The sequence below is a fragment of the Dreissena polymorpha genome, chromosome 5 (genome assembly GCF_020536995.1).
Source record: "Dreissena polymorpha isolate Duluth1 chromosome 5, UMN_Dpol_1.0, whole genome shotgun sequence".
Taxonomy (NCBI): domain Eukaryota; kingdom Metazoa; phylum Mollusca; class Bivalvia; order Myida; family Dreissenidae; genus Dreissena; species Dreissena polymorpha.
The window spans coordinates 106,442,032-106,468,628 of NC_068359.1; the positions used below are offsets into that span (position 1 = coordinate 106,442,032).

The 26,597-nt window shown below is 36.4% G+C and overlaps 1 protein-coding gene across 1 annotated transcript in view; it reads right to left on the reverse strand.

Annotated features, from left to right (window-relative positions):
• LOC127832132 (ski oncogene-like) overlaps positions 1 to 26,597 on the reverse strand; it is an 81,399-nt gene that overhangs the window by 27,187 nt on the left and 27,615 nt on the right. The window contains 2 exon segments of the mRNA XM_052357370.1: positions 6,154 to 6,243; positions 7,435 to 7,628. Coding sequence (XP_052213330.1) covers positions 6,154 to 6,243; positions 7,435 to 7,628 — 284 coding nt within the window.

The following is a 26,597-nucleotide window of genomic DNA, read 5'->3' on the forward strand; positions in this document are numbered from 1 at the left end:
GTTAATCAGTTTTTGTGACATTTCTAAAACCATTATAAGACAGCATTTTGACAACAATTTTTGAGCTAATTTGACCAAGTACCCTAGTTTTTTTATAAACACCCCAGTTTCCAACTGGACGGACATGTAATTGGGAGAAATTTTCTGACCAAGTTTCATGAAGATATGGCAATAAATGTGGCCTCTGGACTGTTCACCACTTGTTAACTTTATTTGATCAAGTGACCTAGTTTCTGACCCTAAGTGATCTATTTTAGAGCTTCCACAGACACCACAAATCGGACACATATTCCGTCTCAGTTATATGTAAATTGGGCAACAAATGTGGCCGTTAAGAGTTTTCACAACATAAATGTTGACTACTGACAAACAACTGACTAATGGAGATCACAAAAGCTCATTCAGGTGATCTATTAACTCATTAACATGTATAATTGTACAGCCTTATATGAAGTGAATTTTCTATTCCCTTGCAACAATCTTAATGTTAGACAGCAGCAAATCTGGTTTGTATGAAGTATTCCAGGCATAAAACAAATAATCTGCCCACATGTGCCTCACTGGGTGCACCTGATCAACTCTGAATCGGGTTACTGTAGGCACATCACTGCACTATAAATACTTCATTATTTCGGCTACTCCCTAGTTCAGTATACTGGCTGATAGAAGGTGGTATCTGCCAAGAGAGGCTGCCAAGCTTCATACAGGTCTGGCCTCATTACTGCTGCAGCTTAAGTTCTTAACCCATGGCTCCATGTCTGATAATCTCTGGAAACTGTGGGAAAATTAGACTGCCTGGCTTGCACCAAAATGATGAAGTAAATACCTAGCTATCATATGGCCGCTCTTCAGGCTATACTGGAAGCCATGTGTTCCTGATGAAGTAAACATTTCAAAGAACCAGCAACATTCCCCTATCTCTGCTCACCACAATTAAAACATGCCAGGTGCTCTTCCATGTTTATGACACAACCAGAATTAAAACAGTCACAGTTACTTCAAATAAAAATACAGTCGAAACCCAATGGCTCAAACTAGCCGGGACCAACAAGTAACGTTTGAGCCATACAGAATTCGAGCCCACCGATTTTTAATATACTTATTTATACTAACATGAATCTGATATAGATTTACATCTCCAGTTGAAGAGTATTCATAATGCCTAAACTCTACTACTGTCTGCTTTTGAACCGAATATATACTTAATATTTTCATTGATCATTATTTTTAAACAGTTACACATAAGATCAAACAAATACCATATAATAAATGTATATTATATCAGCCCGTTTTAATGAAGCAGATCTATGGGTACAGGTCCAAGGACTCAGATGAGAACATTTGTAAAAATATTACTGAAGGAACAACACTAAGAAACAAAATATTCATATACATTATATGCACATAGCTGAAATATTAAACAGCATGACGTGTATTAACATGTATTTATTCGCTTGTGTTTTTTTTCAAGAATGACATGATGTTTAGATACAAAGTTTTCTATTCCATCAAGTTGACACAGAACATATTATGCTGCAGCTGTTCCAGCTATAATAATACAGCATCTACAAAAAAGGCCAAATTGTATACAAAAGTTCATCTTTACTCAAATCAATTAACAATTGAGTCGATGACATGTCTGCATTTATGGCCAGATTTTAATCAAGTGCTCCTAATCGATTAACAGCTTAATTTGACCTGAAGCAAGTTCGAGCCAAATAAACAAAGGAACATGTGAAAATTGTGAACTGGACTGTAAACACAGTAATCGAGCCATCCGATAATAAACCCTTGCAAATTCGAGCCAGCCAACAGAAATTTTAATTGATATATAGCAATAAAAAATCTGTGCTTCAAGGAGAGTTCGAGCCAAATGAAAATTAGAGCCAAGCAAGTTCGAGCCATTGGGTTTTGACTGTATGAAGCATTTCAAATTATTAAAGGCATTTAATTGTAACAAAACAGTAAAGTTATTGAATGAATATGTACATGTCTTCATACAACTTAAACAGAAACTGGTTTTGAAATGTATGTACTTTTGATTAGAAATTCTTAAACTGTTAGCAAATCATCAGTTAAGCTGACTTCATGTTTAAACCAAAACATTTTTCTGAAAAAGAATTGAAAACATAAAACTAACTGCAACCGAAAACTTCAAACAGACACCAGCAACCAACATCCATGTTCAAACTACTTTTCTCCAGTAAAATGACATGGAAATGATAAAATATAAAGAAACCTGTTGATGAAAGCCTCACATTGCCTTGCTGTGAGTGAAATTCCAGGCATTCTAAGAATAAATTATCATTCAGCAACTAGCTATTCACAGAACAGTTGCTACATGATATTTTCCTGTCTGGTATTGTCACAACCATTTGCACTTCTTATCTCATGGTTGGTGTCTCTCCAAAGTGCATTTTTTCCCACTCTTCTGAGTTCCAATCTCACATCTTGGCCATCATCCAACACTTACATAGTTTACCCTCTGGCAGTGCTTTTTTTCACCATTTTGGAAATGGGGCCGGGGTCCGTAGGATTGGGAAAAATCATGTAGTCTTGATAAAAATTGGGAGTGTTGTTGTTTTGGCCAATACAGAAGGCCAATTTAGAATAAATGTGTTTTCAATATTATAATTACTACAGTTCAACTCAAAGAGTTGGATAGGGAAATTAACTAAATGTTGCTATTTATTTTATTTTATTTCTTTTTAGTGAAACTGTCAATTGTGATACATATATACTTTTGTAGATATGGAACCAAATATTTTAACACACAATACTGGAAAATAAAACCAGGGTTAAAAGTTGGCAAAACTGAAAAACCTGAAAATTTTAGCTGGGGGCCACCAGGACCTCCGGTGGGTCCAGGGCAAAGCCCTGGTAGGGGGCCCAGGGGAAGCTCCTGAGACTTAGCAAAATAACAAATAAAAAATAGCTATGAAATTAACACAAATCTTAAAGATCACACCTGTTTTGCAAGTTTATTTTATAAAGGAGAGTTAATATATTATTATTTTTTAGTCAGAAAACAAAAAATTCAATTAACAATGAACATATACCAGGCAATACATTTAAATAATGCACATCGATCGCATGGGCTTTCACTGCCTTTTTTCCAGACGATTTATAACTTATTGTCTTTCTGCATGGAACACTAAAAAGATACACCAGGGATGTCCGGTTTTTTTTCAGCCATTCGCCAAATTTCACTCCACGTTCATCCACTTCAGCCAACCAATCCCATCGCCATTTATTCTTGACGTCAGATTCTAGCACCTTTGCACTCTAATTCGGTCCAAGGAATATTTTTTGTATTCGTTTTACGTCGAAAAGCAACTATTTTTTATTATGGTGCTCGTTTGACGTAAATGATTCGACAATGTTGCAAACACTTGCCTCCCTTTATTTTTCGTGCGGATTACAATGAATTACGAAAACGACCTTTTGGTGCCCTGAAAAACCGGAATTCCGGCACAAACCGGAAGACTTTTAACCCTGTAAAACTTATTTATTTTTAAACGTAATGGTCCAAAAAGGGTTTGCTACAAAAGAAAAGACCTTGATAAGAAAAAATGTATGTCCCCTATTGCACAGATGAATCCTAACAGGAATACAGCCTGGAAACAATCAGGAAATAAAAACTCATCTGGATTCTTCGATTGTATGTCTTGCAGAGGCAGCCATTTTAAGACAATTATGTGCTAGAAGCTGTCAGCGACATTTCAGTAGCACTGTAATAGCAGCACCAGCTGCAAAATCAATACAAATTCAATTATTAACCACATATAAGCACGCAAACTGTCCATCTTTTTTAGGAGACAATCTCAGAAAGTCTTCTTTGCAGAAACTAATTCACATACAATACCAGATTGAGAACAGGGCTAATGTACGACCTTGGACATGAGAAGCTTTTACAGAACCATAAAGGCATTGCCAGAGTGTAGATTTAACACCTGTTTTACTTTTTACTTTAATCAGGCAAACTTAAGCGATTGTTAAGTTTAAACTAAACTTGTAGATTTCAATACGATAGCATCCCGTTTCTTCAGAAGTAAAAGTACTTTGGATAGATGACAAGAGTTCTCTTCCTGGTGGAGATTGATCCCAGACCTTCCAGCCACATGGCACCAGAAACCATATCTATCAAATATTTGTAACCTCAGAATCATACATTCAAACGCATGCAAAATAAACAAGTTTGCTAGCAATAATTTCTAAATCTATGATTCTAATTTCTCAAGTTAAGTCTAGGTCATAGAAGGACAATTCTTAAGCGATAGAATTGACTATTTACAAATGTTTTTGAAAATATTTTTCAGTGAAAAATCCCATTTCTTTTGACATAGAAAGCTAACCTTTTTGCACCAGTAGTTTCCTGTTGATGGTCTCCCATTTATCTTGGTGACGTTTACCCTTTTCTATTTAGGATGATTGCAATACTAGCAATTCCTGTCTGAATGAGAGGGCTCCTAGTGTGAGGGTCGCATATGGAAAGTTTCATAATGTCACCAATGAAATTTGTCTAACAGTCATAAATGTCAATCATGAAGACTTTTTCTTAAGTAAAAATAATTCATAGAATAAACACCAACTGGTGTGAATATCACAACATTTCCTTGTTATACAATTAAAATAAGAACTGACATTACTTGAATCACAACCCATCTGAAACCCAAACCACACTGTTCAATGGCCTAATGAATGCCTGATTGCAGCTTTGTGAAACACAACACCATGGTTACTCTCACATCATATAAGGACCACACCAACACAAAAATCTAACAGGTTCCTTCTGAAAAGATTTGAGAGACCACCAGGATTACAATACCAATAGAGCAGAACATGATATCACATGAATACTTAATAAAGAGAACATTGCACCTAATTAAAGGTTAATTTTTATGAAAATCAAGCATGCTGATACAAAAAAACAAATGTTAACAAATCCAACAGTGAATTTTTAACAAAATGAACAAGACCCTAATCATACTAACCATGACTTATAAAAGTACAGCTCATGTGAATAATGAATAGTTTATCTAAAATTATCAACACAATTAAATGAACAAAGACCACAAGCATATTAGCTCACAATATACACAGAGATCCCAGTGTGTAACAAATACCAGTCACATGATGTGCACACTGACATAACCGTTATGATGTGAACAATAACTCCCATTGTAAAGTCAATAGTGTGCACACTGACATAAGTGTAATGATGTGAACAATAACTCCCATTGTAGTCAATGGTTGTGCACACTGACATGAAGTGTAATGATGTGAGCACAATAGCTCCCATTGTAGAGTCAATGGTGTGCACACTGACATAAGTGTAATGATGTGAACAATAACTCCCATTGTAGAGTCAATGATGTGCACACTGATATAAGTGTTATGATGTGAACAATAACTCCCATTGTAAAGTCAATGATGAACACACTGACATAAGTGTAATGATGTGAACAATAACTCCCATTGTAAAGTCAATGATGAACACACTGACATAAGTGTAATGATGTGAACAATAACTCCCATTGTAAAGTCAATGATGAACACACTGACATAAGTGTTATGATGTGAACAATAACTCCCATTGTAAAGTCAATGATGAACACACTGACATAAGTGTAATGATGTGAACAATAACTCCCATTGTAGAGTCAATGGTGTGCACACTGACATAAGTGTAATGATGTGAACGATAACTCCCATTGTAGAGTCAATGGTGTGCACACTGACATAAGTGTAATGATGTGAACGATAACTCCCATTGTAGAGTCAATAGTGTGCAGGCTGACATAAGTGTAATGCTGTGAACAATAACTACCATTGTAGAGTTAATGATGTGCACATTGACAAAAGTGTTAATGATGTGAAAATTCATTACCAGTGTACAGCTTATAATGTGAACACTGTGACAAATGTGTAATTATGTGAACAACGACTCCTATAGTATTGAATGTGATATGCACACTGATCCAGGTTATATGATGGAAAAAAACTCTTGATATACTCGTTAATGACGTGTTCTTATGTGAATAACCGATCCTCATGACATGAACATTGTTATGACTGCATATGTAAATGTGAAGTCCATGATGTAAATGAATATAACCCTTCAACTCTATGCATTCTACTATGTGTCCATACCTGCTGGATTCGGAGTGTGGCACCACCTTGTCAGGGTGCAGGAGCACTGGGGGGCCTGAATGGAGGAAGGATGGGGCTGTGCCAGAAATCCTAGAACACAAAACATACCACATGGACAACACTTCTTACCATGTCATGTAGATCTCAATTATTTAGAGAAAAAAAGGTTTGCCTCAGACAAAAAAGCAGTATAATATTATAATGTCTAACACTGTTTTTTATCTCAATCAAAAGGTATTTCAATTTATAAAAGATGAAAAATGGAAAATTAATATATAAGGCTGATACCATAACATGTAAACACAGTACAATAGTTAATACATGTAAACACAATACAATAGTTAATGTGTATGAAGGTTGCATACAAATAAAACACACTGTATAACATGTGCACATTATGACCTTTCATGTAAGGATATATCAACAAGACATTAAAATTCTCTTCTTATACTCATATTGATAAAAAAGACACTCGTCAGTGGACAGTTTGTTAGACCATAGGTCATTTGAGCCAAAAGTCAAAACACAGATTAAGTTTCAATTTGCCTAAAATGTAATGGGCAGAATAAAGGAAACATTTCATTCTTGATTGTTATTTTGACAACAGATGGAAATAAATTAAAACCTAAAATATCAGACAACGCAACATCCATGTATTGGGATTCCTTTAAAGATGTTTCACTAAAAAGTAAAATATAAATCATTCAAGCCTTTTTTACTTTGGCAAGTTTTGGGAATATTTGTCAAAAACCTGGCACTTCCAGATAAATAACAAAATAGATGCAAGTGTTCTAAACCATAGAAAAAAATGTTTTATTTACATGCAGACATGCAACTTGAAATTATTTTACCCTTTCTCTGTCTTTTGGGACCTTATTATTTCAACCTGGTCATGCAAGCAAGAAATGTGTAATGTAGCAGGTTCATTCTTACATTTTTTTTAAGTAAAAGTTCAGATTGAACAAATTTAATGACAATGTCAAACTTCATGTAAAGAATGCCGCTCAAAAACTACTAATATTTTGTTAAACAAATCATTGAGAGCCATTTACATAGACTAAGAATAATGTGATCACATATTACCCAAATCTTACCAGATGCATGAAAATAGACAACATGATCTTTTAATACCCGTCAGGCATACAATCTAACAATTTTCATAGGCCCAAACTGAATTTTCCACCACTTTGGTATTGGGTATGTGCCTTATTTTGCAGACTGTAAACACTGAAGGTTTATGATGTAAACTGCTCAGACTATGATCATACAGTGTACACGTACCCTTCTCTCATGATGGCTGGCGGAGCTGGCAGCATCTTGCAGTCCTTAGCTCTTGTGGTAGGGGGCCATGGCTGGAAGGCCGACATCATGGCACGCAGCGTGGAACCACTGTCTCCCCAGCCTCCCTCCAGCGATAATGAACCCGCATCTTCACTCCTGCACCGTTTCACCGATTCTTCATTTGTGTCCAAACCCTAAAAACAATTCGCACACACATACAATTCAAATTAAAATGATTTAGTAAATTACAACAGTGGTATTACAAGTTCTCTTCTCTGTTTTCAACATTTTGGCAATGGGGCAGGGGCTCTTTTAATTGGGAAAATAATTGGGGGTAAAAATACTTCACAATTGAAATTAAAGCGTTTTCAATTTTATATTTGAAAAGGTTCAACTTATTGAATTAGATAATGAGATTAAGTAAATTTAGCAAATAATTAAAAAAATATATTAATTTTACTTTTTTGGAAACCTTTAATTGGGAATTTTAGAGTAATTTGGTAAAAATAAAAATTAAGTGATTTTGTATAAGGCACAATTTTTGTCCCAAATTTGACCAAAAAACAACACTGCTATTACAACAGTTTATTTATACCCATAAAACATCATCCTAAATACCATAAGCCGTCTCATAATAATATACCAGAGCTGTTTCTTTTAAGTGCACAAAATGTTGGTAATATAATGTGCATATCTGTATTGTATTATCTTATCTACCTATGAACATACTATTTACATATGCAAATGTACATCACAAATGCACATGTATAAAGTAGGCCTATATAAAGGATATGGCACATAAACAATGTGAGCAAGGAAAAGCATGGTTGAATGCATGTGCAGAAGGAGTCATCCCAGATTAGCCTGTGCAGTCCGCCTGTAGATTTCACAAGCTAATCTGGGACAACACTTTACACAATACATTAAACCCTGTTTTCCCAAATCAAGGCTCATATATAATGTTAACATGAATGCCTCCACAAGCAAGCATGGCTAACAATTTCAATGGATGTGTTTGTTCGTCAACTTCTACAGATTTTTGCCTAAATCACCGATCACCGCATTTGGGCCAACGTGGCAAATCGCAGTGATTCGCTGCAAATCGCGGTGATTCACCGTGTTGACACTCTACGGGTGATTCGCGGTGATTCCGCCGTGATTTCACTGCAACCATCTCGCGATAAAGATCAGCTGTTGAATCATCGCAAAACACCGCAAAACACCGCAAATCGCTGTGATTGGCGTTGACTACTATATTTAATTTTCAACTTATTAACTAATGTCATTATTATTGACGATCACATTATATCGCGAAAATGTATTCCAATATGAAAGTAAACACCGTACTTGCTGAATGTCGAATCCTGATTCCAAACAATATCTTTATTTGTTAAAATAACAATTGTACAGTACGGCTCACGCAAAACCAACAAAGTTCGCGGCTACAGATTCTTTTGTTCTCGAAGTTTCTCCGCAGCCACAACGAGTCATGCCGAGACAGTCGGCGATAATTCGCGGATATAAGAAACAGGTACAGAAAATAACCTGATATTTTTACTTCTACGCGATTTTTTAACATTTCGTCAGCTTCTCTGCATACTTCATTCAATTACCATCGGATGTCATCTGTCAATGATTGTGTAGGTCAGTAACCATATCAAAGAAATTTACATAGTTTAATCTCAGAAACGAGAATTGCTTTAAACGTTGAAATTAACGATATATATTTGCATAAAACTTGCTAAAATACACAGACGACAAAAATATAAAAAATGTCGACCATTTGAATAAAATCAAATGGTTCATTAGTAAAATGAATACTTTCACTTGGTCCCGATTTTCAGAAAATGACTTTTACAAGTGCATCTAAATTAAAATTTACACATTGCTTCAGATGATGCACGCGTCTCCAATCCTGATTGGGCTGCTAGATCTATTAAACAAGAGCACCGCCTTGCGGGTGCAGACCGCTCATCTATTTTCTTTTTAAAGGTGAAGGGACTCTCATTTTCAATCACAAAGGAGGGAGGAGTGGAGTGAAGAGGGGTGTATAGTGTGGGGTTGTGGACATTTATTACATTATCTTCCAAAAAAGCGAAAAAAAAAAAAAAAAAAAAAAAAATCGGGGGGGGGGTATAGTGTGAGGGTGTGGTGATAATTTGTGAGATGATCTTAAAAAAAAAAAAAAAAAAAAAAAAAAAAAATCAAAAAAAAAATTTGGGGGGGGGGGTGGGGGGATGGGGTGGGGGGTATAGTGTGAGGGTGTGGTGGTCATTTGTGAGATGATCTTATAAAAAAAAAAAAAAAAAAAAAAAATTAGGGGGGGGGGGGAGTGGGGGAGGGGGGGGGAGGGCACGGGGGATGGTTTGGGTGAAGTCTATTGTGGTATGTCAGGTAAGAGTAGTTTCATCAAAGTATCAATCAAATCTAATCATAAATAAAGAAGTTATGGCAATTTTAGCAAAATTTAATAATTTGACCTTGAGAGTCAAGGTCATTCAAAGGTCAAAGTAAAATTCAAGTTGCCAGGTACAGTAACCTCATGATAGCATGTAAGTATTTGAAGTTTGAAAGCAATAGCCTTGATACTTCGAGTGGATCGAAACACAAAATTTAACCATATATTAAAAGTTACTAAGTCAAAAAAGGGCCATAATTCCGTAACAATGACAACCAGAGTTATGCAACTTGTCCTTTTACTGTACCCTTATGATAGTTTGTGAGTGTTCCAAGTATGAAAGCAATATCTATGATACTTTAGGGGTAAAGTGACCAAAACATAAATCTTAACCAAATTTTCAATTTTCTAAGTATAAAGGGCCCATAATTCCGTCCAAATGCCAGTCAGAGTTACATAACTTTGCCTGCACCGTCCCCTTATGATAGTTCATAAATCTTGCAAGTATGAAAGCAATAGCTTTGATACTGTAGGAATAAAGTGGACCTAAACACAAAACTTAATCAAATTTTCAATTTTCTAAGTATAAAAAGGGCACATAATTCTGTCAAAATGCCAGTCAGAGTTACATTACTTTGCCTGCACAGTCCCCTTATGATAGTTAGTAAGTGTTGCAAGTATGAAAGCAATAGCTTTGATGCTTAAGGAATAAAATGGACCTAAACACAAAACTTAACCAAAATTGTCAATTTTCTAAGTATAAAAAGGGCACATAATTCTGTCAAAATGCATGCCAGAGTTATCTAACTTTGCCTGCCCAGTCCCCTCATGATAGTAAGTAAGTGTACCAAGTTTGAATGCAATAGCATTGATACTTACTGAGAAAAGTGGAACTAAACGCAAAACTTAACCAAAATTTGCAATTTTTTAAGTACAAAAAGGGCACATAATTCTGTCAAAATGCACGCCAGAGTTATCTAACTTTGCCTGCCTAGTCCCCTCATGATAGTAAGTAAGTGTACCAAGTTTGAATGCAATAGCATTGATACTTTCTGAGAAAAGTGGACCTAAACGCAAAACTTAACCGGACGCCGACGCCAACGCCAACGCCAACGCCAACGCCAACGCCAACGCCGACGCCAAGGTGATGACAATAGCTCATAATTTTTTTTCAAAAAATAGATGAGCTAATAAAATAGTAGCGTGTAAAATTCATTTGATGGAACAATAGCAAACGTTTGTCTTAACTATTTCTAGAGCAATGTTGAACGGCATATACTTTTGAAAATGGAAGCCGTGATCATTCGGAATTATCATTATTTTAAATGTTTCAAACATAGTTTGTTACATTTAAATTAGGCGGTGAATCGTTTGATTTGGTGGCATTCTGTTTCATTTCGGACCTCGTGCAATTTTTCAGATCATAATCTCTGTGCTTTATTACTCGAACTTGTTAGTTTCTGACCACGTGTGCTACTGAAAGTAAGCATCGGGCTGTGTATTATGGTCCGTGGAAGTTGCTAGGACCCGTGTTGATGATCCCTAAATGTTAGATAAGCATGTCCACTATCGATTGAGTTTGTAAGTACAAAAGTTCTACTGAAAACCGCCGACTGCGTCTTTGCTTTATTATCCAATCAAGCCCCGAACATCCAATATCCTGTGTATTACCAGAAACAAACTTAAGATAAGCACGTGTCGTCTGTCAAAACAATGAATGTATAGCTGTTAACATATTGAATTGCTCACACAGTTAATTCCCATATATGCTCTCGGAAACAGACTTGCATAAAACATTTAAAATAACGATATTTATTTTCATAAGAATTGCTAATATATATATATATATTATAAGTTTAACAATTTCAATAAACAGATATTGGTTTATTTTCACAATATTAAGTCCCTTTCTCGATTCGAAAACGACGTGTACATGTTGCATTAAATCTAAACTTTAATTAATTTGTTTATTGGTCATTGAAGAATATTATGATCTGTACACGACATTTGTGTGTAGTCAATATACAATGCATTTCAATAACGAAGGAACTGAAACAGCGTGACGGTTACAGTACAGCGTGTTTTAATTATATTTTATTTAGAGAAAATGTCAATGCCAAGTTTTTCGCGAGGTACCCCGGTAATTAAGTTGAAATTCACAACGAAACTTTTAATGGAAATTAAAATTAATGATATCAATGTTTTACCCACTATGAAATGTTTATTTACAAATAAATACACACACGCCAATTTTCACGCGCTTTTTATCATAACAAAGAAATTAATTTAATTCATTTGCACTATGTATTTGTGGCTAGAATTTGTAACCGAAAATAGCTGTACACACCGCGTGCAAACCGTGTCAGGTGATTTACGGATGTACAATACAACTGATCTGATTGGAGGCTTATTTCATCAAATCTTTAAATAGAAACATATGCCGAAATTCATTTGAAAATTTCGAACGCTTGTGTATGACATTCTTTGGGACTCTTATTGTCAATATTAACCAGAATTCGCTTTTAAAATGGAAATCGGGCATATGCGGGATTATCGAGTAATGGATAAAGACGGAAGAAGTTGCATGTATGTGATTGAGACAGTTGAAACGTATGTATCGGGGAATCGAGAGACTCGGAAAAATACGACAATTACATTACAATCAGTTATGAGTTCTCCGTGGCTTCAAACTGTTAATTGCATAATCAAAAACGCAATTATCACTCCTCCATGTGCGGTATCATACAGCTAGGTGCGAACACTGTTTTGTTTTATACGCAGCATTTAAAAAGACAAAAAAAACTGTCAGGGACATGGGTATGAAATACATGTTGACATTTTAAAAAGGATACTCGATTATATCTGCCAACAATGCTAATAATCCCATATTGCTATAATCTCTGTGAAGATTATATATGTACATGTAACGTAGGAAAATCGTTCTTCACCACGTTGACCGGGAACGTGGTGAATCACCGCGGAGATTATATTTATCGCATTCGCGGTGATCATGCTCGACCTAGCGTGATGAAACGCGCAAGATTGCGGTGATTTTTCACCCAAAATAAATAATGACCACCGCGTGTCAGTGATTTAGGCAAAAATCGCGGGCCGCGTAGTGTATTAAAGTATATACACTGTAACTCCAATATAATGCTGATGACAGGGGTCCAAGTCTCAAGACAGAGTTATAAAGGGATTCCCGTAATAAGTTCTGAGCATTCATAAATGATTGCAAGGTTATCCAATACATGCATCATAAACCTTACAGTAACCATAACTGTATACATACCGCTTTTCTTATGTGCATATATATCCGATTATCCTATATAATTACTATATCAATTACAAAAAATTATTCTGATCATTTATGCTGATATATGTGTTTAAGAATTTCATAAACACAAACATATGCCATTTTTCGGAAGTGTAAAATAAACAGTGCATAATGGGACAGCAGTTTCTTAGGGCACTGTTCAGAATTAATTTAAACATCCAATAGACGAGTGAGTTTAAATTAGATTGAATGCAATAGGATTCAAAGCAATGTTTTATTGCGTCATACTCAGTCATGCAAAAAACGTGCTTCCCAGGGATTTCCTGAAAATCGGGCAAAAATGAAAGTGAATTTCTGTTAACAATAACCCAACATTTGAATGAAACTAATTGTCTTGACTGCTTATTTTATATATTTCAAATTTAACAATAGCACCGCCTTGCGGGTGCAGACCGCTCATCTATTTTCTTTTTAAAGGTGAAAGGACTCTCATTTTCAATCACAAAGGAGGGAGGGGTGGAGTGAAGAGGGGTGTATAGTGTGGGGGTGTGGACATTTATTACATTATCTTCCAAAAATGCGGGAAAAAAAACGCAAAAAAAAAAAAAATCGGGGGTTGGGGGGGGGGGGGATTCTTGGGTGCGATGGTTGTACCGGACGGTATTTCAAACATAAAATAATAAAAATAAATATTTATGTTTTTTAACCGTTTCAAAAAAAAATATTGGGGTGGGGGTGGGGTGGGAGGGGGTAAAGTGTGAGGGTGTGGTGGTAATTTGTGAGATAATCTTAAAAAAAAAAAAAATAGGGGGGGGATTCGGGGGGGGGGGGGGGGGGGGATTCGGGTGGGGGAGGGGGGGTGGGGGGGATTCTTGGGTGCGATGGTTTGACGGTATTTCAAACATAAAATAATAAAAATAAATATTTGTGATTTTTAACAATTTCCAAACAAAAAAATTGGGGGTGGGGGGGTGGGGTGGGGGGGGTATAGTGTGAGGGTGTGGTGGTCATTTGTGAGATGATCTTAAAAACAAAAAATAAAAAAAATATAAAAAATAGGGGGGTGGGGGGGAAGGGGGGGAGGGGGGAGGGCATGGGGGATGGTTTGGGTGGAGTCTATTGTGGTATATCAGGTAAGAGTAGTTTTGTCAAAGTATCAATCAAATCTAATCATAAACAAGGGCTGTTTGTAAAACATGCATGCCCCCCATATGGGCTGTCCATTGTAGTTGCAGCCATTGTGTGAATACGTTTTTTGTCACTGTGATCTTGACCTTTTACCTAGTGACCTGAAAATCAATAGGGGTCATCTGTGAGTCACGATCAATGTACCTATGAAGTGTCATGATCCTAGGCAAAAGCGTTCTTGAGTTATCATCCGAAAATCATTTTACTATTTCGGGTCACCGTGACCTTGACCTTTGACCTTGTGACCTCAAAATCAATAGGGGTCATCTGCGAGTCATGATCAATCTACCTGTGAAGTTTCATGATCCTAGGCATATGCGTTCTTGAGTTATCATCCGAAAACCATTTTACTATTTTGGGTCACCGTGACCTTGACCTTTGACCTAGTGACCTCAAAATCAATAGGGGTCATCTGCGAGTCATGATCAATCTAACCATGAAGTTTCATGATCCTAGGCATATGCATTCTTGAGTTACATTTTGTATCATCCGGAAACCATTTTACTATTTTGGGTCATCGTGACCTTGACCTTTGACCTAGTGACCTCAAAATCAATAGGGGTCATCTGCGAGTCATGATCAATCTACCCATGAAGTTTCATGATCCTAGGCGTATGCGTTCTTGAGTTATCATTCAAAAACCATTTTACTATTTCGGGTCACCGTGACCTTGACCTTTGACCTAGTGACCTCAAAATCAATAGGGGTCATCTGCGAGTCATGATCAATGTACCTATGAAGTTTCATGATCCTAGGCCCAAGCGTTCTTGAGTTATCGTCTGACAACCACCTGGTGGAGGGACCGACCGACCGACAGACGGACATGAGCAAAGCAATATACCCCCTCTTCTTCGAAGGGGGGCATAATAAAGAAGTTATGGCAATTTTAGCAAAATTTAATAATTTGACCTTGAGAGTCAAGGTCATTCAAAGGTCAAGGTAAAATTCAACTTGCCAGGTACAGTAACCTCATGATAGCATGAAAGTATTTGAAGTTTAAAAGCAATAGCCTTGATACATGTACTTAAGAAGTAAAGTGGATCGAAACACAAAATTTAACCATATATTAAAAGTTACTAAGTCAAAAAAGGGCCATAATTCCGTAAAAATGACAACCAGAGTTATGCAACTTGTCCTTTTACTGTACCCTTTTGATAGTTTGCGAGTGTTCCAAGTATGAAAGCAATAGCTTTGATACTGTAGGAATAAAGTGGACCTAAACACAAAACTTAACCAAATTTTCAATTTTCTAAGTATAAAAAGGGCACATAATTCTGTCAAAATGCCAGTCAGAGTTACATTACTTTGCCTGCACAGTCCCCTTATGATAGTTAGTAAGTGTTGCAAGCATGAAAGCAATAGCTTTGAAACTTAAGAAAAAACAAGAGCACCGCCTTGCGGGTGCAGATCGCTCATCTATTTTCTTTTTAAAGGTGAAGGGACTCTCATTTTCAATCACAAAGGAGGGAGGGGTGGAGTGAAGAGGGGTGTATAGTGTGGGGGTGTGGACATTTATTACATTATTTATTATATTACATCGGAGTGGGGGGGGGATTCTTGGGTGCGATGGTTGGACGGTATTTCAAACATAAAATAATAAAAATAAATATTTGTGTTTTTTAACCGTTTAAAAAAAATAATTGGGGGTGGGGTGGGTTAGGGGGGGTATAGCTTGAGGGTGTGGTGGTCATTTGTGAGATGATCTTAAAAAAAAAAAAAAAAAAATTAGGGAGGGGGGATTCGGGTGGGGGGAGGGGGGGGGGTGGAGGGGAGATTCTTGGGTGCGATGGTTGGACGGTATTTCAAACATAAAATAATTAAAAAAATTAATTTGTGTTTTTTAACCGTTTAAAAAAAAAAATGGGGGTGGGGTGGGGGGGTATAGTGTGAGGGTGTGGTGGTCATTTGTGAGATGATCAAATTAAAAAAAAATAAAAAATTTAGGGGGGATTCGGGGGGGGAGGGCACGGGGGATGGTTTGGGTGGAGTCTATTGTTGTATGTCAGGTAAGAGTATTTTGTCAAAGTATCAATCAAATCTAATCATAAATAAACAAGTTATGGCAATTTTAGCAAAATTTTATAATTTGACCTTGAGAGTCAAGGTCATTCAAAGGTCAAGGTAAAATTCAACTTGCCAGGTACAGTAACCTCATGATAGCATGAAAGTATTTGAAGTTTGAAAACAATAGCCTTGATACTTAAGAAGTAAAGTGGATCGAAACACAACATTTAACCATATATTTAAAGTTACTAAGTCAAAAAAGGGCCATAATTCCGTAAAAATGACAACCAGAGTTATGCAACTTGTCCTTTTACTGTACCCTTATGATAGTTTGCGAGTGTTCCAAGTATGAAAGCAATATCTATGATACTTTAGGGGTAAAGTGGACCAAAACACAAAACTTAACCAAATTTTCAATTTTTTAAGTATAAAGGGCCCATAATTCCGTCCAAATGCCAGTCAGAGTAACATTACTTTGCCTGCACCGTCCCCTTATGATAATTGATAAGTGTTGCAAGTATGAAAGCAATAGCTTTGATACTGTAGGAATAAAGTGGACCTAAACACAAAACTTAAACAAATTTTCAATTTTCTAAGTATAAAAAGAGCACATAATTCTGTCAAAATGCCAGTCAGAGTTACATTACTTTGCCTGCACAGTCCCCTTATGATAGTTAGTAAGTGTTGCAAGTATGAAAGCAATAGCTTTGATTCTTACGGAATAAAATGGACTTAAACACAAAACTTAACCAAAATTTTCAATTTTCTAAGTATAAAAAGGGCACATAATTCTGTCAAAATGCACGCCAGAGTTATCTAACTTTGCCTGCCCAGTCCCCTCATGATAGTAAGTAAGTGTACCAAGTTTGAATGCAATAGCATTGATACTTTCTGAGAAAAGTGGACCTAAACGCAAAACTTAACCAAAATTTTCAATTTTCTAATTATAAAAAGGGCACATAATTCTGTCAAAATGCACGCCAGAGTTATCTAACTTTGCCTGCCCAGTCCTCTCATGATAGTAAGTAGGTGTACCAAGTTTGAATGCAATAGCATTGATACTTTCTGAGAAAAGTGGACCTAAACGCAAAACTTAACCGGACGCCAATGCCAACGCAGACGCCGACGCCGACGCCAAGGTGATGACAATAGCTCATTTTTTTTTTTTCAAAAAATAGATGAGCTAACAATGGACATAAACACAAAACTTAACCAAAATTTTCAATTTTTTAAGTATAAAAAGGGCACATCATTCCGTCAAAAATCAAAATGCACGCCAGAGTTATCTAACTTTGCCTGCTCAGTCCTCTCATGATGGTAAGTAAGTGTACTAAGTTTGAATGCAATAGCATTGATCCTTTCTGAGAAAAGTGGACCTAAACGCAAAACTTAACCAAAATTTTCAATTTTCTAAGTATAAAAAGGGCACATAATTCTGTCAAAATGCATGCCAGAGTTATCTAACTTTGCCTGCCCAGTCCCCTCATGATAGTAAGTAAGTGTACCAAGTTTGAATGCAATAGCATTGATACTTTCTGAGAAAAGTGGACCTAAACGCAAAACTTAACCGGACGCCGACGCCAACGCCGACGCCGAGGTGATGACAATAGCTCATAATTTTTTTTCAAAAAATAGATGAGCTAAAAACTATTGTTGATTCTACATGAACAACTGTTATTTTCATCCCATTTTAAAAAAGTGGATCTTTTTTCTACTTAAACATCACCAAGTAAGTATAGAGCATGTAGCTTTAATATGAGTGTAGTATACAGAAAGCAAATATCACCAAGTAAGTATAGAGCATGTAGCTTTAATATGAGTGTAGTATACAGAAAGCAAACATCACCAAGTAAGTATAGAGCATGTAGCTTTAATATGAGTGTAGTACACTGCAATGCCGATATATCGCGGACCGGTATATCGCGCTGTCCAATATATCGCGCTTTGGCTATGGCTCCCAAAAATCCGACGAGCATAATCACTAAATGACATTTTTAATCTAAGAATTCGCTAACTTAAGCAAAAAACCGGTTCTAGCTAGTATTAACACCCTAAATTTCCCGGCTTACTATGGCACGCAGTGAAGCGTGAAAAACATTTGATTAGTGACAGTATTGTTTACACACGGCTGGGGTTGTTTTAACACTTAAGAAATAACCAATTGGTGTTATTGCAAAGGTAATAATGGCAGTTAACTGGTATATAAATCGTTAAATTTCTGTACTGGTCATGAATTTCTTCGTCCCGATAAAAAGCGCGGGAAAATTGGCATGGGTGTATTTGTGAATAAAAATTTCGTAGCCGGTACAACATTGAGATAATTAATTTCCATTAAAAGTTTCGATGTAAATTTCAACAAGTACCGTGGTATCTCTGAATTATGTGGCATTGACATTTCCTCTTAATAAAATATAATTTTAACACGCTGTATCGTTACCATTACGCTGTTTCAGTTCCTTCATTTGGACTATTAATAAGGGTAAATTTGAATCTATGCACAATTGACGGCAAGAAATCTACTTTTTAGCTGATTCGCGAGCGATCATTCATGAAAATAAAAAATATAATTTACATTTTGTTTTTTATGATGAATACAGATACGTATGTAGTTCTGAAAAAGTTTATTGTAGAATTGGTTTGCAATTATTACTATACAAATATGTAGCAGCGCCGTATATTAAATGAAAACATTGGGGAAATTTGACAGATTAACTGCAATACAATTAAGTTAGAAATTTCTCGAGTTATATCGCGCGCCGGATATATCGCGCTCGCGACCTTTGGATCCCACTAACCGCGATATATCGGCGTTGCAGTGTATACAGAAAGCAAATATCACCAAGTAAGTATAGAGCATGTAGCTTTAATATGAGTGTAGTATACAGAAAGCAAATATCACCAAGTAAGTATAGAGCATGTAGCTTTAATATGAGTGTAGTATACAGAAAGCAAACATCACCAAGTAAGTATAGAGCATGTAGCTTTAATATGAGTGTAGTATACAGAAAGCAAACATCACCAAGTAAGTATAGAGCATGTAGCTTTAATATGAGTGTAGTATACAGAAAGCAAATATCACCAAGTAAGTATAGAGCATGTAGCTTTAATATGAGTGTAGTATACAGAAAGCAAATATCACCAAGTAAGTATAGAGCATGTAGCTTTAATATGAGTGTAGTATACAGAAAGCAAACATCAAGTAAGTATAGAGCATGTAGCTTTAATATGAGTGTAGTATACAGAAAGCAAATATCACCAAGTAAGTATAGAGCATGTAGCTTTAATATGAGTGTAGTATACAGAAAGCAAACATCACCAAGTAAGTATAGAGCATGTAGCTTTAATATGAGTGTAGTATACAGAAAGCAAACATCACCAAGTAAGTATAGAGCATGTAGCTTTAATATGAGTGTAGTATACAGAAAGCAAATATCACCAAGTAAGTATAGAGCATGTAGCTTTAATATGAGTGTAGTATACAGAAAGCAAACATCACCAAGTAAGTATAGAGCATGTAGCTTTAATATGAGTGTAGTATACAGAAAGCAAATATCACCAAGTAAGTATAGAGCATGTAGCTTTAATATGAGTGTAGTATGCAGAAAGCAAATATCACCACTTTAGTCACTACAATTTAATCTATAAGGATTTACTACAGAAAGTTTAATTTTGCTCCATACACAAGATTCATGGGTTAACACAACTGAGACTGTTTAGGCTCTACAATCTACACTGCGCCTGTCTGTCAGTAGGCTGGTATTTCAAACATTCTGCTTCTGGCACACAGCCAACTATGATAACGACCAAGATAAGTGTCTGCGGCTGTTATGTTACATCAAAAATAACTGACAGACTTTTAGGTCAGCCACACCAGACAGCAGTCTGCTCACAATGGTTCCTCTATCAGCAGTATTCTATATTGCTGTCTATCATTACCCTACATGTATATTGCTATACAATTTGATACCATCTTAGCGCATATTAGTTCAAATGAATGTTAAACATATGAGAAATGGTAAAGCAAGATTATATTTTTCAAGATATTAAAACAGTGAAACTAATATTTCAGGCAGCAACAGATAAACAAGTACATGTATAAATACATGGAAAGGAAAAAATTGTGTATGACACTTATCACATAATTATGCAGTTATGTACATTACATTGATATGATAAAATTTCTCTTTCAATTTAAATTTTAGCCATGTTGTGAAACCTGAATGATGAATGCACAATTTCATAACATACGCTTATGAATTGGTCATCCCACAGTTGTTAACATACATGTAGAGGCGAATGACCGGCTTAATGCCTTACAAGTGGTTTCTGATAAGGTTTTAAACATATTTCAGTGTGCCTATATTTTTACCTAAAGAACATGATTGAGACTGCATTGCTTGAAAATAATTACAGAATTATGTTATATATTGGTGACTAATATTCAATTCTCTGCAAATTACTGCAACAAAATATTGACCGCTATTTTACCAGAGGAAATATGTAATAAAATCAAGCATGATTTTCCATGTGTGAGAAACTTATCATATAATGTGATGATGCCCAAAGCAATTTTTCCACAAAGAGGCCATTTTGTGTAAGAACTTTAAATACTAAGACATCAGACTGCGAATTGCAAAATTATGTGTACACAACAAACAGCTCCAGCTGAGTGTGAAGTGTTTCCTTGAAGGACATATTGAAGGTCAGCCCAGCCTAGGTTCGTACAGAGTTCAGGGTCTGTGAGGCCTGCTGGGGAAAACTGATAGAGCAGCACCAATCACTACAGCAGGCTGTCAGAGCAGCACCAATCACTCCAGCAGGCTGATAGAGCATATAGCATCACATCATGTTTTATAGATACTCATGGAAAAAAAAATCAACATTTACATGTATGCTGTAGGCCTATTCACTCAATACATTGAATGAGGTAACACCAGAAAGAAGAATGCACTGCCACACCTTGAAAGACCTCATATTTTAAGATTTAAATACTGCAAAAATATCCAGTACCAGTAATAAATGCTTTATACCAAACAGTTGGTAGCCTACTGACATTTACAACCCAACACTGGAGACTCTTTTCCTCATTTATTTTTTTGTAAGAGCTATAAATAAGGTAAATGTCACAGAATCTCACAACTTAATTTTATGAAATACAAAACCACAAGTAATTTTACAACAATTAAAATTCTTGACTTTTCCTATTTCCAGAGTTCTTATCCTGATAATATGGCAGCTATTTTAATGTTATAAAAACATGATAATTAAACTTCAGCTTCATGTACTATTACATGGACAAAAAATATCTGTTCATCATACTCCTTTAACTGTATGACTGTGGACTAAAATACTTTTGGGAATGTCTGCTTTGTTATTCTAAAAAGTTTTTTACAAAACAACCCATGCTTACCCCCCTCAAACAGCTCGGGTTTATCCCTAAACAAACTAAGGCTAACTCACACTAACAACTTATGCTAGCCCCCTTAGAACAACTCCCCCTCAAAAAACTCGGGGCCCATGATCCCCTAAAACAACTTTGGCTTACCCCCTCAAACACCTCTTTCTCACACCCTCACACAACTCGGGTAAACATCCTGAAACAAACCATTTATACACCCTAAAAAAAACTTACCCACTCAAACAAATTTGGCTTAAACCCTCAAACAACACACATTACCCCTTAAAACAAGTCGGCTTACCCCCTCAAACAACTCATTCATTGAGCGTCAAAAACTCAAACAACACGGGTTTCCCCCTCACACAAGTAGGCTAACCCCTCACACAAGTAGGCTTAAACCCTCACACAAGTAAGATTAACCCTTCACACAAGTAGGCTTTACCCCTCACACAAGTATGCTTAACCCCTCACACAAGTAGGCTTAAGCCCTCACACAAGTAAGCTTAACCCTCAGACAAGTAGGCTTAACCCCTCACAGATGTAAGCTTAACCCCTAACACAAGTATGCTTAACCCCTCACACAAAAAGATTAACCCCTTGAACAACTCATTCATTGAACATCAAAAACACAAACAACAAGGGTTTACCCTCTCACACAAGTAAGATTAAACCTGGCCTCACACAAGTAAGATTTACCCTGGCCTCACGCAAGTAGGCTTTACCCCTCACATAAGTAGGCTTAACCCCTCACACAAGTAGGCTTAACCCCTCACACAAATAGGCTTAACCCCTCACACTAGTAAGATTAACCCCTCAAACAACTCATTCATTGAACATCAAAAACTCAAACAACACAGGTTTACCCTCTCACACAAGATTAACCTGGCCTCACACAAGTAAGATTTAACCTGGCCTCACACAAGTAGGCTTAACCCCTCACACAAGTAGGATTAACTCCTGAACTTAGAGTGTGACCTTGACCTTGGAGATATCAGTGTAATTCTTTCGCGCCACACACCGTCCAATGATGGTGAGCAAATGTGCAAAATGATTGTAATATCTCACAATGAACAACATAGTTATTGCCCTTGCAAGCTCATTTATGGCCATTTTTGATCTTTGAACTCAAAGTGTGACCTTGACCTTGGAGATATCGACGTAATTCTTTCGCGCGACACACCGTCCAAAGATGGTGAACAAATTTGCCAAATGATATTAAGATCTCACAATAAATGATAAAGTTATGGCCGGGACATGCATTTGACCTTTGAACTCCAAGTGTTACCTTGACCTTGGAGATATTGATGTACTTTTTTCACACGACAAACCGTCCCATGATGGTGAACAAATGTACCAAGTTATTTTAAAATCTAACGATAAATTACATAGTAATGGTCCGAACAAACTTTCGGTTTAAAACACACTAAGTGACCCCGTGACCTAGTTTTTGACGCAGCATGACCCCTATTTTAACTTGACCTATACATCATCTAGATACAACTTGTGACCAAGTTTGGTGAAGATTGGATGAAATTTCGGGACAGACAGACAGACCGACAAACCGACCAACAAAGTGACTCCTATATAACCCCCATTACCAATGGTAATGGGGGTATAAATATCCTAGGCAGCAGAGCTCCAAACACTTGAATATTCAACATACATGTACAGAACTGCTTAATAGAATGATAAATTAAGCATTAAATTGACAATGTTATATTAATTATAATGCTGCCATTTTTTTCAGAATGTTTCTTACAATTTAATGCATTTAAGGTTAAACACCGAACAAGGTTTTTGTTTACTAGTTTTATCAAGTCAAGGCAAGCCAAACTCTTTTTTATTTAACTAATAGCCTGTGAATCCTGCGATGGGTTCAAATGCTATATTTTTGTTTGTGACTCATGCAATCAGAGGCAGTTTGGTACCAGTCTGTAATTCTGTCTATTAAAGTGAAGGATAAAAAAAATGCTGTTGGAGATAGGAGACAGACAGTCGCCTGCACATCTCCCATCCAATACTAGGTTATTGTAGGCAGCTGTTTATTTAGCTCTCTCTGTACACTTGCAGACAAAACAGACTCCACATTTACATTACATAGGATTTTGGCCAAAGATTTTGTCAATACTCCCTCCATCCCCCATCCCCCTTTATTCTTAATAGATTTACTTCATTCAGAAAAATGACACAGCCAATAGCAATTTGAAATATTAAGCTTAAGCAGAGCTCCAGATAAGGTTTTGTGAAATTCTTAAATTACTACCAGATTTTCAAAAAGAATTCTTAACTCTGAAATTTTATTCTTAACATTACTACTAAGTTTTGGAAAATAATTCTTATTTTTTTCTAAATGACCTAAAAATAAGTAATAATGGTTATTTTTATGCAAAAAAAAATCAAAATAAACATACTAGCAACTTTATTTATACGAGTTCAACAGTGCCTTTTCGGTATTATACAATTTTATTTTTCAAATACCTTCATATGCCCAAACTGTGCTTAGATTGCATGCCTTAGATGAATTTTTTACATATTTCACAATTAAAACGGGTCTCCCCTTCAATCTTTTCAACGATTAGCTACGGGACTTGTCCCTTCCACTCGTTCAATGTTTTTTTGTGTTTATGTTTGGACCCGTCGTGTCGCGTTTTGTTTAGCTTTTCCGACTGTGTCGGCAACTGAACATACATTGTATTACATCTTTTCTATAATGTCTCTCTAAACATTTAACTTCAGCTCACTGTGCGTAAAATATGTTAAAAGCGTGTTTTTGGACGCTTTGCAGTTTTTGAGGACGCTCTCTGTTTTTTGACTGATAGACTGTATACGCCGCTTTTATTGGAAAAAATTCGGTTTGTTAAACAAACCCGATAACCATTCTATATAAGCACCGCAAAGATCTTTAATACGCGAAAAGAACTCAATACAAAAAGATACGAACCGATGTAAAAATAATATTTGTAACTTGATTTTGTAATTCTTAATGGTACGACAAGATTTTGAAATAAATACGTAACGGACTTGAAAATAATTCGTAATTACGAAAATACGACCCTTATCTGGAGCTCTGCTTAAGTACCATAATTGCCAGTGTTAGACAATGAAATTATTGAATTCGATAATAGTTATCAAAAATGTCAGCAGAATTGTGAAGTATTCACCCTGCAATTTGTTTGCAGCTCCGTGTACCTTTTTGTGATCATCTATCTTTCTTCTAAGTAATAATGTTCAGTCCCTGATTGTGAAGCCCAATAATGACCATCAATCAGTGGTGTGTCTCCTTGCAGACATGATGTAGTCTAGTCTAGCAGGAGACTCGGGAAAGTGGCAGACAGATCAATGTATTAATGGGAACTGTAGCCAGCCTAATGGCAGGAATGGGCTGGACATGACATGTGTCTGGAGATATCCAAGCAAACATGGCTGGACCTTGTTAAAGTATCTATCTGTCTGGTGTATGGAGAAATTGAAGGAAACCATGGTTGGCAGCAGTAATATAACATTAAGTACATTATTTGACTTAAGTCTGAAGAAATCCCTAACAAACATGGCTGGCTAGAATATTTAGTACAAAGTTACTCAATGGAACCACTAAAATAGTCTAAATCATGTACATTGATAGGTATTCTGAAAGAGTAAAAAGTGGATGAATATTTAACACTCATATCAGCGTTTTTTTTCCTTTTTGAACGGGTCCGGTAAACGACCCTGTTCCCAATCGGGACCGGACCTGGTCCCAAAATCGCCGACGGACCCTTCCCAATTTAGAAAACGGTCTTATCCCAAATAGTTTATATAAAAACGGCCTCGTATCGATTCGAAAATCCCAAATTTGATGCTTAATACAAATGCCAAATACATACATGCCATAATTTTTTTGGTCCAAAGCGGGACATTCCATAAAAAATTGTCGGGACATTTGACCAAAAAGCAGGACACCTAAAACGATCTATCATTCCACGTTTACTATAGTCAGTATAGTACTAACAAAAACTCTTGATACTTTTATTCAAGACATAAAACATCTGATATGAAGCATGAAGTCTTAAACATAACAATAACAGTTTTATTAAATAAGACAATAGCAAACAACGAAGATAATATTCATCTGTTTAAGAGTACAAAATCTAGAACATTACGACAACAATACTCATTATATTAAATTCAATGGAAAACATTAACGCAGGGGAGGCTATCCAGTTGACTGAAAGTACGGGTTACAGTACACTATCTACCGAACAGTTACATCAGTTACACACGAAATGCGCGGCCGTACACATTTCCGTATTTTGTTTTCTTCCTATATACACAGATTAAACTGAATTGTGAATTGTCAGGCGCTGTATTGGGGTAGTGTCAAACTGTCATGAATAACAACACGTTGTTTTTATTACAATAACACAAGACAAGATGGGTAACTCTTTTGCTGTTTGTTGCGATGTTTTTTTAAGCATGTGTCCATGCGCAGTTTGTTACTTGTCAATTGTCGCGGCTTAATTGGAGTAGGGTCAAACTGTCACGCATAGCACCTCGTTGTTTTTAGCTTAATTGGAGTAGGGTCAAACTGTCATGCATAGCACCTCGTTGTTTTTATTACAATTACACTAGACAGGATGGGTATCACTTATTGGACTGTTTGTTGCGATTTTGGTGGTATCCGGAGAAGTGCCCCCCCGGAGAACTGCCCCCCGGAGAACTGCCCCCTTATTTTAAAGGTGGCGGAGAGGTGCCCCCCCATCAAATCGGTAGGGGCGGAGAACTGCCCCCCTGTCAGAATTTAGTAGGCGGATATCTGCCCCCCCCCCATCAAATCTGTAGGGGCGGAGAACTGCCCCCCGGTGTCATATTAGTTATTAGTTACGTAGTGAAAACAATACTTACGGGTAATTTTACGTTAT